Source organism: Ustilaginoidea virens, chromosome 4 (assembly GCF_000687475.1).
Source record: "Ustilaginoidea virens chromosome 4, complete sequence".
NCBI classification, from domain to species: Eukaryota; Fungi; Ascomycota; class Sordariomycetes; order Hypocreales; family Clavicipitaceae; genus Ustilaginoidea; species Ustilaginoidea virens.
Genome location: NC_057319.1, coordinates 2,465,628 through 2,480,033, shown reverse-complemented (window position 1 = coordinate 2,480,033; position 14,406 = coordinate 2,465,628). Strand labels below are relative to the sequence as shown.

Sequence of the window (14,406 nt, the reverse complement as noted above, 5' to 3'; positions counted from 1 at the left end):
GGGCTAAAGACCCGCACCGACCTCTGGGAGCAAGCAGTTGACAGCTGAACAGAAACAACCAGAACGGCACCGAGTCACGATGAAGGCATGTTGCATTAGCCTCCAAGTCGACCAAGACAGTTGGCTGGTCTGGATTTTTCGTGCTCCGGTGCACGGCGACGGCATCTTGCCAAGAGGACAGCCGGTTCAAGATGCATGCCCTTCCCTCGGTCTCTTTGTCCGTGATTGTCGGTTCTGGTCACGTAGGGGAGCGGACCCCTGGCGCGCCGAGAGTAGAGAGGGGCAGGGGCAGGGGCAGGGGCAGGGGCAGGGGCAGGGGCAGGGATGGGGGGCCGTAAGCAACGTAAACGTACTCCGTAAACAGCAAGGCGTAAGCAACGCAGGCACCAGACTGCAGGCAAGCAAACTTGGTGCGATGGAAAGAACCATACTCCGTAGCATAATATGTACCATACCCCCATACCCCCTTTGCACGGGCCGAATAACGTCATGTCTGGTTGCCCATGCTGTCTTTGTACGGAGTACGGGGGTTGCACATTAAAATTCAGTCTGGTTGTTCCGCTTCAGCATTCCCCCCCACTCCACTCAAGGGGCACCACGGCACCAACCTACCCGAACCAAGGCAACTCCTTACGAGTCCCTCCTACTCTCCCTGGCCTTTGACGAGGGATGGGTGTCTGCCAGTCATATCGCCGTCTCCGAATCAATAGCGCCGAGTCAGGAGCAGTCGAGCAGTCGAGCAGTCGAGCAGTCGAGCAGTCGAGCAGTCGAGCAGTCGAGCAGTCGAGCAGTCGAGCAGTCGAGCAGTCGAGGACTCGGGACACCATGCCTACTGGAGTACTCGAAACCCTTTTTCTGGACCTCATCGAGAGCCGTCAATGGAGATGAAACGAAACCCATGGATCGATCCTATATTACGCCCAGGTCAGACCCGTTTCCGCTGATCATTGATGCATGATTGACAGATGCGAGCTTCCTCTCTCTGTACAGTACATAGTAGAGCGTGGCATGTCCATCCGGGGTTCAGCCCCTTGCGGCTTTCATCAAGGCTGCCTTCCATGTTGTAGTCGGTGGCCGTATAATAGAGGCTATGATGGGCAAGGCAAAGGCTTGTTGTTGTTGTTGGGGACTTGTATACTTCTTGTTCGTCGTTTCTTCTCGTCCAGCCATTGTCTGTCCTCGGCCTAGGCTCAGTCACGGACATTAGCACGCAAAAACATCCGCCTCTCTGCTCAGCCGCCCATGGCAAACATGGCCCAGGGGACGGGCAAACAGGGGCAGACCACGTTGTGGCGCACCAGGTCATACATGGTAATAAGGCGCGCCGACGCAGATGAATATCTGATACAACTGCTCCGTACTCCGTGCCCATCCACGTCCACGTCCACCATGGGTCTCAAGCTGCTGGTCTTCTCCAAGTCCGGGATAAAGCCGCTTGGCCAATGAACAAGGTGAGAGAGGGGCTTTCCCCTCTAACGGGGAAGCAGCTGCAGGTATGGTCAGAGGGAAGGAACTGTCAAATGCACATCTCAACACCAAGATGCCCGGCAAGTCTGGTGCCTTGGGAAGTCTCGCGGAAGACCGGCCGAAAACCAGAAAGCCAGCCTGCAAATCTATACTCCCGTACCGCCGATGAGCAATGCTCTTCTTTAGTAGTTTTAGCACTGTGCTACCTGGATATCCTGCATCATCGTACCTCCCTCTTACTAGGTTCCCTCGGGAATTCAATCCGACAGCTCAACGTGACGCTCTCTGGTCGACAGTCAAGGCCTTCCGAGGAAAATGACCAGCTGTCGATGGATCAAGCGAGGGCCCCGTCGACTCGTCACACCTCGTTGCAGTCTCTTGGAGCAACAGGCGCCATGGCTGATAAGCCGGCTCTTTATCTCTCTGAGCACCACACAATGTCGTGTCCCGAACTCGACAAGATGGCCCGCCAAAACCAGGTATACCAGACCCAGCGAGACTTGTTGCCATCGTTCCTGACAGCAGGCTAAGCAATGTGCTGAGAACTTTATGCCTGGTATTGCTAGGAAGGGCATACGACGCCGCCTGTCGCGATCTCTGCCGCTTCCGGGCAAACCACACCGCCGGCTTTCTTTGAGAATGTCTATACCATACACTTGGGCTAGATGGCAGAAAGGAGAGGATCAACCTCGTGGCGATTTGGCAAGCCCACTTCTACTTTTGGCGATGGCAAACGGAGACGGCGACAGGCTCGTCACGGGAGTCTCAAAATCTGCGCACTTCCCTTGGTCCGGAGAGTTTTCCATGGCAGGGTCCGGCAGAGACTGAAGCCACCAGCTCCCTGGCCACGGCAGACATTCTCGTGGTTACTGAAGATTTGGACAGGCTGAGCAACATGGCACGAAACCATGCGAGTGGAGAATGAATCTTGTCAGCAAGAGTGTCAAGAGAACGATCGGAAACTGGAAGATCGATCGGTTTCACCGGTGGGCAGTCGAGAACTCGGGACCCATCCAATGCATGCGTGGCCAGTGGTCTCCTCTGTTTGGCCCTGGCGCATCAATTCATCATTCATCCTACTACTCGGTCCGGAGTACACGCACAATAATGGGACCAAGAGCTACATTTTGAAGGGGGCACTTGTTTAGGTCAACCGTCCGGAGGATATGATGTTTGACGTCCCTTGTTCTATTCATGTGCTTTCCCGAGCGCCAAGTGGGCTTTGGTTTCTCCTCCTACCTACCGTATCGGGCGACAGTCATGGCTCTGGTTGGCTGGACGGAAGCCGACGGGATTGTGCTTTCCAGTAGCAACGGCAAGTGTGCTGGTGCCGTGTTTGAGCTGAGTCCATGGGCAGGCAAAGAACGGCGGTCAGCCGAGACGAGCGAGATGCAGGAGACTCGGGACGGCGCGGAGTCCTGGCCAACAGACATCGCATGCGCCATGTACGCAGGTACATTCATGGTACCTGCCTAGGTAGGTACCTAGGTACCTAGGTAGGCGGGTAGGTACCTGTTACAGTAGGTACATAGTACTATAAGCCTGGAGTGTGGATCCTCCGCGGGTTCCGTCGGCGGTTTGGGCGGGTGAGCTGCAGCGTTCCTGGGGGGTAACGGGCGCCGGAGACGGGGTTGATGGCCAGCCACGGCACACGTCGTACGGCACATGCACCTGACGAGGTAAACTTGGTCGTGCCGCCAACATTCCCGATGCCCACGTCCACACCTCTTCCCCTTTTATCTCCTGCAGCAACAAAAACAACAACTACTACAACAACAACAACAACAACAACAACTACTACTACTACTACTACTCGACGGACTCGGTAGATAACCGTGCATTGCTTTTCCAATCTCCTCCTTTGCTCCCTGCATGTCTCCTCACCAGCATGTTTCGTCATAGTTTGCGATCAGTTGCACGATGCGGTGCCTCATCGTTGCGGCGACCAACGGCTATTCGAAGGTATGCCTCGGCGCCTAATTCTGCCTTCGACTGGCAGGATCCACTTGCGTCCAAGACCCTTCTGACCGAGGAAGAGCTGGCTATTGCAGAGACTGCCGAAAGATACTGCCAGGAACGAATGATGCCTAGAGTTTTGCGTACGTACAGAACGTGGGCTTTGGCTCGTGCCCGAGTATGCCATGATAGAGACTCGCAGACTTGGCCAAACCCTCTGCCCTCCTCCCGCCGTTTGAGCAAGGAAGAATCGTTGCGCTGATGCCAAGCTTTGCAGAAGCTTACCGGGATGAGAACTACGACCCTAAAATCCTGCAGGAGATGGGGGAGCTTGGCTTGCTTGGCGCCAATATCGATGGCTACGGCTGCGCTGGCGTGTCGTCCGTCGCGGGCGGCCTGATCACGCGGGCCGTTGAACGCGTCGACAGCGGCTACCGATCTGGCATGTCTGTGCAATCGTCCCTGGTCATGGGTGGTATCTACGAGTTCGGCACCAAGGAGCAAAAAGAGAGGTTTTTGCCAGAGATGGCCAAGGGGAAGCTTCTGGGCGCCTTTGGGCTGACGGAGCCCAACCACGGCAGCGACCCCGGCAGCATGGAAAGCGTCGCCAAACCTCACCCTACCAAAAAGGGCTACTATTCTCTAAGCGGAGCCAAGACATGGATCACCAACAGTCCCATTGCCGACGTGTTGCTGGTGTGGGCCAGGCTGCAGGAGACTGGCAAGATTCGGGGCTTCCTGGTTGAGAGAAAGGACTGCCCGCCTGGGACACTGTCCACGCCAGCCATCAAGGACAAGAACGGTCTCCGGGCTTCCATCACCGGCATGATTCAGCTGGACGAGTGCCCCGTGCCCGAAGCCAACATGTTTCCGAGCGTCGAGGGTCTGAAGGGTCCCTTCAGCTGCCTCAACAGCGCTAGGTACGGCATCTCCATGGGTGTCATGGGCGCCTTGGAGGACTGCATCGCCCGAGCCCGATCCTACGCCCTGGAGCGCAAGCAGTTCAAGGGCAACCCGCTGGCCAGGTACCAACTCGTCCAGAAGAAGCTGGCCGATGCCGCCACGGACTGCGCCTACGGCCTCCTGGCCTCCATCCAAGTCGGTCGTCTCAAGGACGAGGGCAAGGCCACGCCCGAGATGATCAGCATGGTCAAGAGACAGAACTGCGACGCTGCCCTGCGCAACTCCAGAGTGCTGCAGGAGATATTTGGAGGAAACGCCGTCAGCGACGAGTACCACATTGGCCGTCACGTGGCCAACCTCTACGTGACACAGACTTACGAGGGACAAAGCGATATCCACAGTACGTTGCCGTGCCTTGCCTGGGTCTCACCGAATGACTGACTTTACTGACGCTGACGCGATTATCCTAGGCTTGATCTTGGGGCGAGCTATTACCGGTGTTCAAGCCTTTTGTTAGCACATGGCACGCCGAGGGACGAGGGGAGAAAGCTTCGCCGAGGGTGACCTTTTTTGACCTTTGATATCTCTGTGGAGGAATGTTTGCGCCTTGGCGTGTGTTTCTGCCAGATGAAATGAATGGCTTGCCGTACTACTTGCCTGTACTCGGAACTGCTAGTCCCGTCGTACAGGTCCATGGTACCTTGCGCAACTTGGCGATGTCTCTGCGTGGACCCGCCGTACAAGGCCAATAAGGATCAACGCCTTGGGGAGTCCCTCTGGGTTTGCGGCGTACCCACGGAGTAGGTAGGTAGGAGGTAGTCAGTGGATTGACCCCACGTATCACTCGAATTTAGTACCTGCCTAGGTAGGTAGGTACCTAGGTAGACGACGGCAATAATGTACGGAGTGCAAAGATGGACAAACAGCTGTCAACATCGTTTTCCGTTCGGGAAGAGGGTAATTCAGAGGCAGAGACAGCTCCCTGGAGGGAAAATGTGTCAATACCTCGGCCGAAAAAGGCTGCTGTTGGCGCATCTCGTCGTTCTAGTCTGTTTTGACTCGTGCTGCCAGGTGGGTGGACTCTGTCGAGGAGCTCCTGGGCCAACACGACATGTACAAGTACTGGCTGGTACTTGGCTTCTCGAGGTGAGTTGGCTCAAAGGCCATGCTCCCCGCGGTCCACCTGAAAGCCCGGGCTGTGGTTGGCCAGGCCAGACGCACCCAAGTTTGGCTTCAAAGACAGACCAAGACCAGACCAGTCTCATCTGGCGACTTGTGCCCCGGCCAGGTTGTTAGAATTTGCTACTAGCTGGTATCGGAGTAACGGAGTAGCCAGGCAGGTGCCCAGCCCAAGGCTGGATGGATGGTCCTGATTTCCCAACCCTGCCCAGCCCAGCCAAGCCCAGCCCAGCCCAGCCCAGCCCGTCTTATCCGCCGCCGCCGCCGCCGCCGCCGCTCTCAGGCCAGGTTGCCCTGCTGCGTCTGTCTGTCGGCTCTGCCTTGCAACATTGAAGTCCTCTTCAACCCCTCTGGGCCCGCGCCCCGTGCTCGCCACAGCCCCCCCTCCCCCCCCCCCCACAGCCTCCCCCCCAACCAACCAGTACGTGCCTCTTCTAGCCCGCTGGCGCTGACCGCCGCCGTGGTTTTTCCTTCCCTTCCATACACTTTCCGGCTCTTCACTCTTCATACCCGACCGACCCTTTTCCTCCAAACTGCCAAGTCTTTCTGTTCTGCTCACGCGGGACAAACCTTTGCGACCTTTTTGGTGTTTCCTTGATCATCGTGCAGGAGGACCCTCGTCATCTTACTACTTTCAAGAAATCGTCAAACAGCTCACCGTCCTCCCACTTCCTCCCCGGCCAAACATACTCTCTCTCTCGCCTTGGTCCATTAAACCCCTCCAAGCACCGTTTGTTCTCTGAAGTGCGTCTTTTCTGGCCATTCTCGTCTTCTGCGACCGCTCGTCCGGCGCCTTCTTTGCCCCCTCCCCGCCCTTTCGACGACTTCAAAAAAAAGAGACAGAGGGGGAAAAAAAAAAAAAAAAAGAGAGAGAGAGAGAGAGAGCCCGCTTCTGTCCGCTAACCAAGACCCGCAGCACAACCATCTATATTCTCGCGAAACACACATCACAAACCATCCGACATGGCTCTCAAGCGCATCAACAAGGAGCTCACTGACCTCGGCCGGTAATTATTTGCCCCCCCTCCCACTTCTTCCTTCCCTTCCGATGTCCAGCCTCGTCAGAGGATCGACCCGCCATCTGAGCCCAATCCTCGCGAGGTGGGGCTTTCTGCGAGCGGGGTGCCTTTTGCCGAGCAAATTCTCCAAGTGAAGCCCAACATGGTGCATCGCAATGGGCATTCCGGCGCCGAACGGCGCTGTGTCATGGTTGTAAATACGCCGCTGACCTGGTGATGCTGCAGTGACCCGCCGTCGTCTTGCTCTGCTGGACCCGTTGGTGAAGACTTGGTACGCTTCGAACCATATTCCCTCTACAATTGAGTAGCGAAGAAGTTGGCTCCCTTGGGTGCGAACCTTTTCCTACTGGCCAGCTGTGCGACGCGCGTCGCCTCTGTCTCACCGAATGCGAAGATTAAAAAGAGAGTCACGACGTGCTGACGAGAGGATAGTTTCACTGGCAAGCAACGATTATGGGACCTGTGAGTACATCTCCCTCAAAAGGACTGTGCGGCGATGAGCGCGATGGGGGCATGATGTCTGGTCAGCGTGGAAAAAACGTCGCGTTCTCTCGGCTGCCATCATTTCCCCGGAACACTTTGTAGAAAGCGCATGGAAGGTAAATTGGGAGGTGCCGTATCGTACTGACGACTGTCAGGGTGATTCACCATACTCTGGCGGTGTCTTCTTCCTTGCCATCCACTTCCCTACCGACTATCCTTTCAAGCCTCCCAAGGTCAACTTCACTACTCGCATTTACCACCCCAACATCAACTCCAATGGCAGCATCTGTCTAGACATCTTGCGAGACCAGTGGAGTCCTGCTCTTACCATTTCTAAAGGTGCGTCTGTCTCTCCCAGGCTCACTCCAGTCAAGTCGCTGCCTTTTGGAACTTGCTGACCACTCAATGTTTTGTAGTCCTTCTTTCCATTTGCTCCATGCTCACAGATCCTAATCCCGACGACCCTCTTGTGCCCGAGATTGCCCATGTGTACAAGACCGATCGGCCTCGATACGAGGCTACGGCTCGGGAATGGACTCGAAAGTATGCTGTTTAGTTCAACTACGAGGAATATGAAACGATTACGCTGCGACGATACAGTTGGAGGAGCAAGAGGGACGTTTTTTTTTTTCCCTTTCTTTTGCACGATGACCGGTGTGAGGCATATCTTTCCCACATGTTGGCCTTCTCTTTCGCTTCATGAGCGGCCAGGATGCGGATGCAAGTCATTCGCCATGAACTGCGGACCCTCACATCTTTGGAACCTGATGCATACTACAACAAGGCCGAGGATGGAAGTGCTTTTTTTCTCTTGGTTTGTCCCAAAGGTTGCAAGACAGATTAGACAGAACACATTCAGCTATTAAAGGGAAATCATGTGGCTACGGGTTTGTTTTCCCCCCTTTTGCTTCGCATCAATGACGTGCAAATGGTATTTTGTTGAGTAAACGTATCGCAAAACGCTCTCTGGTCTTGCATAGCCGTGTCAAGGTGAATTTTCGAAGCCCGGTTTTTCCTGTCATGCATGACTTTTGGTGGTCTTGATTGGTTTGCTGATTTTGGAGAGTCGGGGGTGGTTGTCAGGATCTAGTCGACACTTGAAGTCACGAGGTCAGTAATGAGTTGGGGTGTCAACATGAGCATCACCGAGCCTGGCTGATAACTTTTGCTTTCATGGCAAGCTAGGAACAAGACAGCCGGGAGGAAGATGAAGCAGTCTGCGCAGGCGTCTTCACAACAGGCCAAGCCGAACAGCGCTTTGTCATCCCACTGACTGTCCACAGCGGAGCCGAGGCAGTAGTCTCGGAGAGGGCCAGGCATCTTCCAGATGCAGTGTGACGACGTCGTCCAATGCAAGCTGAAATGCTCGGCTTTGGAACCTAGACGCAGCACGCGCGCCCATCAGCCCCGAACGAAAGCGCCTTGACGGTATGTCTATGTCGGTATGTCCCGAGTACCTGGCGCCGTCGAGCCTCGTCCGTCGCGAGTGTTCTCTTCCTCGTCAGTGGCGGCGGCGTGTCGCATGCATCGACGAGCTATGGTCGTCCGAGCTTTTTGGTGTCTTATCCAACCATCTCGTCCGGAAGGATCGAACGTGTGGTGCGTGCGTGCGTGCGTCGGTAAGGGTTGGGCACAGAGCAGGTTTAATGGGCGTGCTGAGGATTAAGAGCTGGGAAGGTTTTGGCCCGGGTCGTCAACGGCATCGGGCTTGTGGGTAGATGGCGAAGAGGGTTTGTGGTGGACGTCTGCGACCCCGGCGGGTCGGTGCCGCAGGGCGGCGTTTGCAGGCTGCGCGACGGGTGGTACTGTATGTATGTATGTATGTATGTATGTATGTATGTATGTACATGGCACCAGATGTCCCTGGCAGAAGCAAATGCGAGCAGCCCTGGAGAGATGCCGTGCGGGCGTGCCGCGTACGGGGGTGGTACGGGGTGGTCCGTACATAGCAGGGAACGTGGGGCGGCGCGGCTTGTGAAACGATGGCTGGAGATTTCGAGACGTCCGAGATGTCGAGATTGCCGTCGCTCCTGGGGCTTCTTTTGGTGTTGTATCGTTCATGTCGAGTTCAATTGGACGGCCAACCCCGCACCTTGCAGGCTAGTGGCGGTTTGGTGGCAGCTGGTGGCAGCCGGTGGCAGCCGGTGGCAGCCGGTGGCAGGTGGGGGCTGGCGGCTAGTTTGTCGCAGGTTGCAAGCCAAGCTGCAGGCAACCAGTGGGCGGATCCCTTCACGGTCGTTCCCTGACAGCACGAACTGCAAACCTCAATGCAACCTGCAAGCAGGTATTGATGATGGTGATGGATCTTGTACTCCGCTCACTACTCCCGCAACTATCCCGCACACACGCCAGGGCTGGCGTATGCCCACTCCTCAGCGTCCCAGCCAGGGGACGGAACTTGGCGTTTGAAAAGCCCGCGGCCTCCTTGCTATGTTGTCTGCGAAGCGGCGGCCTTGATTTCACATGTCTCTTCGCACCGAGTATCCGGCTGACGGCGGCTTCGATAACCCCAGCCCTTCGAGTTTCACGTTTGACCTTGGCTGCCAGCCCTGGCGCGCGAGCCCCCCTCTGTTCTTCGGCCATCATCACCCGTCTCTTCTCCTTTACCGTCGTTTCCCGTCTTTCTTTCCCAGTCCATGTCAACCTCGTTCGTTCCCAATCGCGGGTTCTGTTTCCCAGCCTGTCAAGCACTCGCCATATCGCCATGTTGTAAACCAGCAATGGCGGGCTGAGCATCTCTTTCATTCGACGGCTCATAATTTGACTGATAGCTTTATTATCACTGTTATTGTTGTTACATTATTATTTACCATCATCCTGGCTCCCTCTCAACCGCGCGTCCTCTTCCGTTTCAGCAGGTTCTGAAGGCGAGATCAAAGTCGAGCTCAGACGGTGACGTTTACGAGTTGGCATCTATGTTGAGCCTGCTGGAGCCGAGGCTAGACTTTGTCCAAGCCACGCTTCAGTGTTGCGGCGCCTCTTCCCGAGGGAGCAGAACATCTACAGCAGACAGACGGACAAGACGAGACCAAGTATAGTGGTGTCGAGCCGACGAACAATGGCTTCTTACTTTGGGAGCTCCGACGAGCCCTCGGAACGGTCAAGATGCACCCCGCTTACACGCATGCTCCTCTCGGGAGAAATGACCCTGGAACCTCAGCCGGAGCTGTCAGCGAGAGAAAAGCTGGATCGATGGATGACTAACGAAGGTTATAAACGAGTGTAAGTTGACCATTGGGAAGGGGGGGGAACAAAAGAAGTGAAAGATGGCAGTTCTGGCCCAAGAGCAAAGTTGCTGACCTGTTGGTGCCACCAGATTCGTCCTCGTCTTCGTTGTTGCCCATGCTCTCATCTTTTCCTTTGCCTGCGTCAACTATGCCCTCAAGGACAGCTTGCAAGGCGCCAGAGACACATTCGGCTTCACGTACACGGTAGCTCGAGCGTCCGCACTGGTACTGCACGTCGATGTGAGCATCATCTTGTTTCCGGTTTGTCGGACGTTGATTTCGCTCATGCGACAAACGCCCCTCAACGGAATCATTCCGTTCGACAAGAATATGTCCTTGCACACCATGACGGCCTGGTCCATGGTCTTCTTCTCGTGGGTGCACGCCATGGCGCACTGGAACAACTTTGCCCAAGTTGCGGCCAAGAACAAGCTGGGGTTTTACGGCTGGCTCCTTGCCAACTTCGCATCCGGTCCCGGCTGGACGGGCTACGCGATGCTCATTGCGCTCATGGCCATGGTCATGACGTCGGTCGACAAGCCTCGCCGAGCCAACTATGAGCGTTTCTGGTACACCCACCACATGTTCATCGTCTTCTTCTTCTTCTGGTCCTTGCACGGAGCCTTTTGCATGATCCAGCCGGACATTGCACCCTTCTGCGCCAGCCTCGGATCCTCGGCCGTTGGCGTGTTCTGGCAGTACTGGATGTACGGAGGCTTCGTGTACCTGGCTGAGCGTGTAGCTCGAGAAGTGCGCGGTCGGCACAGGACGTACATTTCCAAGGTGATACAACACCCAAGCAAAGTGTGCGAGATCCAGATCAAGAAGGAGAATACAAAGACTCGGGCCGGCCAGTATATTTTCCTCTGCTGCCCAGCCATCTCGCTTTGGCAGTACCACCCGTTCACACTCACGAGCGCCCCCGAGGAGGATTACCTCTCCATCCACATGCGATGCCAGGGCGACTTCACCATGGCCGTATCCCAAGCCCTCGGCTGCGAATGGGGCGGCCCGGACGACGGCAGCAGGCTTGTCGGGGTCGACGGAGACAGAAACGGAGCCAGCCCGGCGCTCCAGCGAGTCCTGCCACGAATCTATGTCGACGGTCCCTTTGGATCGGCATCGGAAGATGTTTTCAAGTACGAGGTATCCATCTTGGTTGGCGCGGGCATTGGCGTGACCCCTTTCGCATCCATCCTCAAGTCGATATGGTACCGAATGAGCTATCCGCAGAAGAAGACTCGCCTGTCCAAGGTCTACTTCTTCTGGATATGCCGCGACTTTGGATCCTTCGAGTGGTTCCGCTCCTTGCTGCTGGCTGTGGAAGCGCAAGACATTGAGAACCGCATCGAGATCCACACCTACTTGACGGCCAAGATCCGGGTGGACGACGCCACCAACATCATGATCAACGACGCCAACGCAGACACGGACGCCATCACTGGGTTGAGAAGTCCGACAAACTTTGGGAGACCCAAGTGGGACATGATTTTCCGCGGCATCAGAAAGCTACACAGCCCTGGCGAGGCCGGTGTTTTCTTCTGCGGCCCGAAAGGCCTGGGGAGTGCGCTGCATGGGCACTGCAACAAGTACACAGAACCGGGGTAAGTTTGCGGGCACAGCCTGGGCTCCTCCGTTATCCTATGTCTCGACAGCTTGGCTTACGCGCCGCGCGCAGCTTTTCATTCGTCTGGGGAAAGGAAAACTTTTAGACGCGGCAAGGGAAGAAATACGACGGGTTGTGTTTGTGGTACCCAGCAGGCAGAGGATGGTTTCTCCCCATCGGCCGAGCCCCTTTTTTTGTAGAAATGACTCGAGATGACTGCCTTTGAGCTTGTGCCGCTCGTTGAGCCTGCGAGGTTTGGGTTTCCGCCCTTCTTTTCGCGGTGATGCAAGGTACTTGCGCGAATCCCTGGGCGCTGCTGTTTGTATTTGCATGGCGTTGGTGTCGTTGAGGGGCTCGTCAGGTGGAGCTTTAGAGGCAGGAACAACAGGAGGTCTGGTGTGTTTACTCACAAGCTACGCCCTTTGGGGAGTCGGCCTTGGTTGAAGGGGAAGCCGCGGCGCTTTAGTGAGGCTGTAGACAGGCGCGGCCGTGGCATGTTGCACGCTTATTTTGCGATTGTCTTTTTTTTTTTTTATTGTTTATTTTTTTATGGTTGTCTTTGTTTTGACTTTGTTTTGGAAATCGCATCAACTGGTTGGATACGTGTTGCGGGGCATTGATGTATTGAAGTCCCCCGAGATGGCGCTTGAACTGGTGGAATGTGCAAGAGGGCAGCTTCCTTCCCGTGCTTCCCTCCCTCCTTCCTAGGTTCTTGGATCAATTGATAGAGGTTCAATACGAGGCAAGTGGTCCCGTGAGTGACACCTCTGACCTCCAACGAACGGGCAATTATTAGCTGCTCCCGCCGAGGCAAAGCAAATGAGTGGATCCCCGCATATCGGGCTTCCACTTGGTCTTCTTCTCTTGCTGGGGGGAAAAAAAAAAAAAAAAAGCAAACAAAAATCAACCAGCGGCGCGCACCGGCAACTGGCACGAACCGACCATTGTGCACGAACCTCGTATTTCCCACAGTCAGGTTAGCGGACCTAGTCTAGTTAGGTAGGTAGGTGACGCCAGCGTGCCCCAACGGCCGGCGCACGACGAGAAGCAAGCAGGCTGGTAGATGGATGCTACGTAGATAGATGGTACATAGTATCCGAGGTTGTACGGAGTCCTCCGTACAGTGCGAGAGCTGCCCTTTTCCAGCGGCCGGAGTTTGGCAAGGCGCGTGGTGCATGTTATGTACGTTTCCGTTTCGCCGGTTTGGGAGTCCTGGGGAGCCGGAGCCGGGAGCCGGGAGCCGGGAGGCAAATGCTACGGTACCAAGCATGAGTGAGAATTCCCGAAGCCGATGATGCCAAGGTCCTGCTGGCTCTCTTCATTTTGTTGAACAAGAAACAAGAAGACTTGTGTGTTATTTTCTCTTGTGTGTGTTTGTGTGTGTTTGTGTGTGTTTTTTTCTTTCTTTCTTTTTTTCTTTTTTGTGGGGCCCGTGTCAAATGCAGCCCGGACGAGTGGAGACACGGCGGTGCTTACGGTTGACGGGCTTTGGCTTGGCTTGGCTCACCGGGCTTTTCCTCAAGGGGAAACAGTTGACATGCACCATCCACCAGGACCCTGCCAAGTGGGTGGTGGTGGTGGTGGTGTATTTGTCAGTCCACTGCAAGTAGTAACACAAGCTCCTGCCGCAACTCAACCCCCGCTGGCGGGGCTGGGCAGTGGGCGTCTGCACCAATAAGCGGTCCAGGACGGACTCCAGACACCTGGACAGCCGCGCTAACAGCGGGTCGCATTCCAGACCATTGATGACTGACCCCGGCCAAGGTGCCAAGGTGGTCGTGTGGTTCGTTCCAGCAGTCACGTCTAGTTGGGCTTCGTCATCACTTCACTACTTCCTCTTTTCTTTCTCTTTCTTTCCCTATAGTACGGAGTACCAGAACCGTACGGAGCATCTCGCGGTAGTCGGTGCGGACGACTATGTACCTTAGATACCTTAGGTACCTGCTCTGTGCTCTGAAAAAAAACTTGCCACCCAGCTCTTTTCCCTCCCCTCCCTCTTCCTTAGTACATACTGACGGACGACTGACTTCTTGCATACATTGATTGGCCTTGCAGCCTGCTTTTACTGCCTACAATCGTTTTCCTGTTGATCAATCCAACCATCTTGGCTTGCTCCTCGCGTTTCCTATCCTACAGCCGGGGATTTGCTTATCTTTTTTTTTTTTTTCTTCTTACTACATTTCATTCTATCCCTCCTCTCTCCTCGTTCTCTTTCCATTTTTCCCCCTCCATCTCAAATCGGATTGTGTTTTTCCGAATCGGAGCGGCCCCGCGCCTCTTTTCCAGACTGCCAACCCACCTTCATCCGCAACCCGCACATGCAAGCAATCCGAATGAACTTTTGCCCTCCTTAACTGGGCTGCCCCGACGACGTGACACAGCCTCGCACCTTTCTTCGACTCGAGCCTCGCGGACAGTTTTGCGCACGGCTCACGGCGCACGGCAATCACCCTCTCGAGACGCGTCGACTCCTGCTCTCCTTTCATTGGCTGAGACGACTGGCTTTGTCCGGACGGGGCATCCATCCATCCATCTACATCCAGTGAACAAACAAACCCGCCGCAAT

The 14,406-nt window shown here is 55.5% G+C and overlaps 4 protein-coding genes across 4 annotated transcripts; 3 read left to right on the top strand and 1 right to left on the bottom strand.

Annotated features, from left to right (window-relative positions):
• Positions 1–3,355: 3,355 nt before the first annotated feature.
• Positions 3,356–4,843, top strand: UV8b_05109 (uncharacterized protein; the record flags this gene model as incomplete). Its single annotated transcript, XM_043142607.1, has 3 exons — positions 3,356–3,566; positions 3,701–4,726; positions 4,797–4,843. The coding sequence occupies 3 exons, from the start codon at positions 3,356–3,358 to the stop codon at positions 4,841–4,843; spliced, it is 1,284 nt and encodes a 427-aa protein (XP_042998541.1).
• A 1,625-nt stretch (positions 4,844–6,468) lies between these two features.
• On the top strand, positions 6,469–7,563 carry UV8b_05108 (uncharacterized protein; the record flags this gene model as incomplete). The annotated part of the gene is made up of 5 exons (XM_043142606.1): positions 6,469–6,512; positions 6,750–6,795; positions 6,957–6,986; positions 7,163–7,346; positions 7,424–7,563. The coding sequence occupies 5 exons, from the start codon at positions 6,469–6,471 to the stop codon at positions 7,561–7,563; spliced, it is 444 nt and encodes a 147-aa protein (XP_042998540.1).
• Positions 7,564–8,093: 530 nt separating this feature from the next.
• On the bottom strand, positions 8,094–8,327 carry UV8b_05107 (uncharacterized protein; the record flags this gene model as incomplete). Its single annotated transcript, XM_043142605.1, has 1 exon — positions 8,094–8,327. One exon carries the CDS (start codon positions 8,325–8,327, stop codon positions 8,094–8,096), a length of 234 nt encoding a protein of 77 aa, XP_042998539.1.
• Positions 8,328–10,065: 1,738 nt separating this feature from the next.
• On the top strand, positions 10,066–11,946 carry UV8b_05106 (uncharacterized protein; the record flags this gene model as incomplete). The annotated part of the gene is made up of 3 exons (XM_043142604.1): positions 10,066–10,229; positions 10,324–11,838; positions 11,913–11,946. The coding sequence occupies 3 exons, from the start codon at positions 10,066–10,068 to the stop codon at positions 11,944–11,946; spliced, it is 1,713 nt and encodes a 570-aa protein (XP_042998538.1).
• Between the last annotated feature and the right edge of the window lie 2,460 nt (positions 11,947–14,406).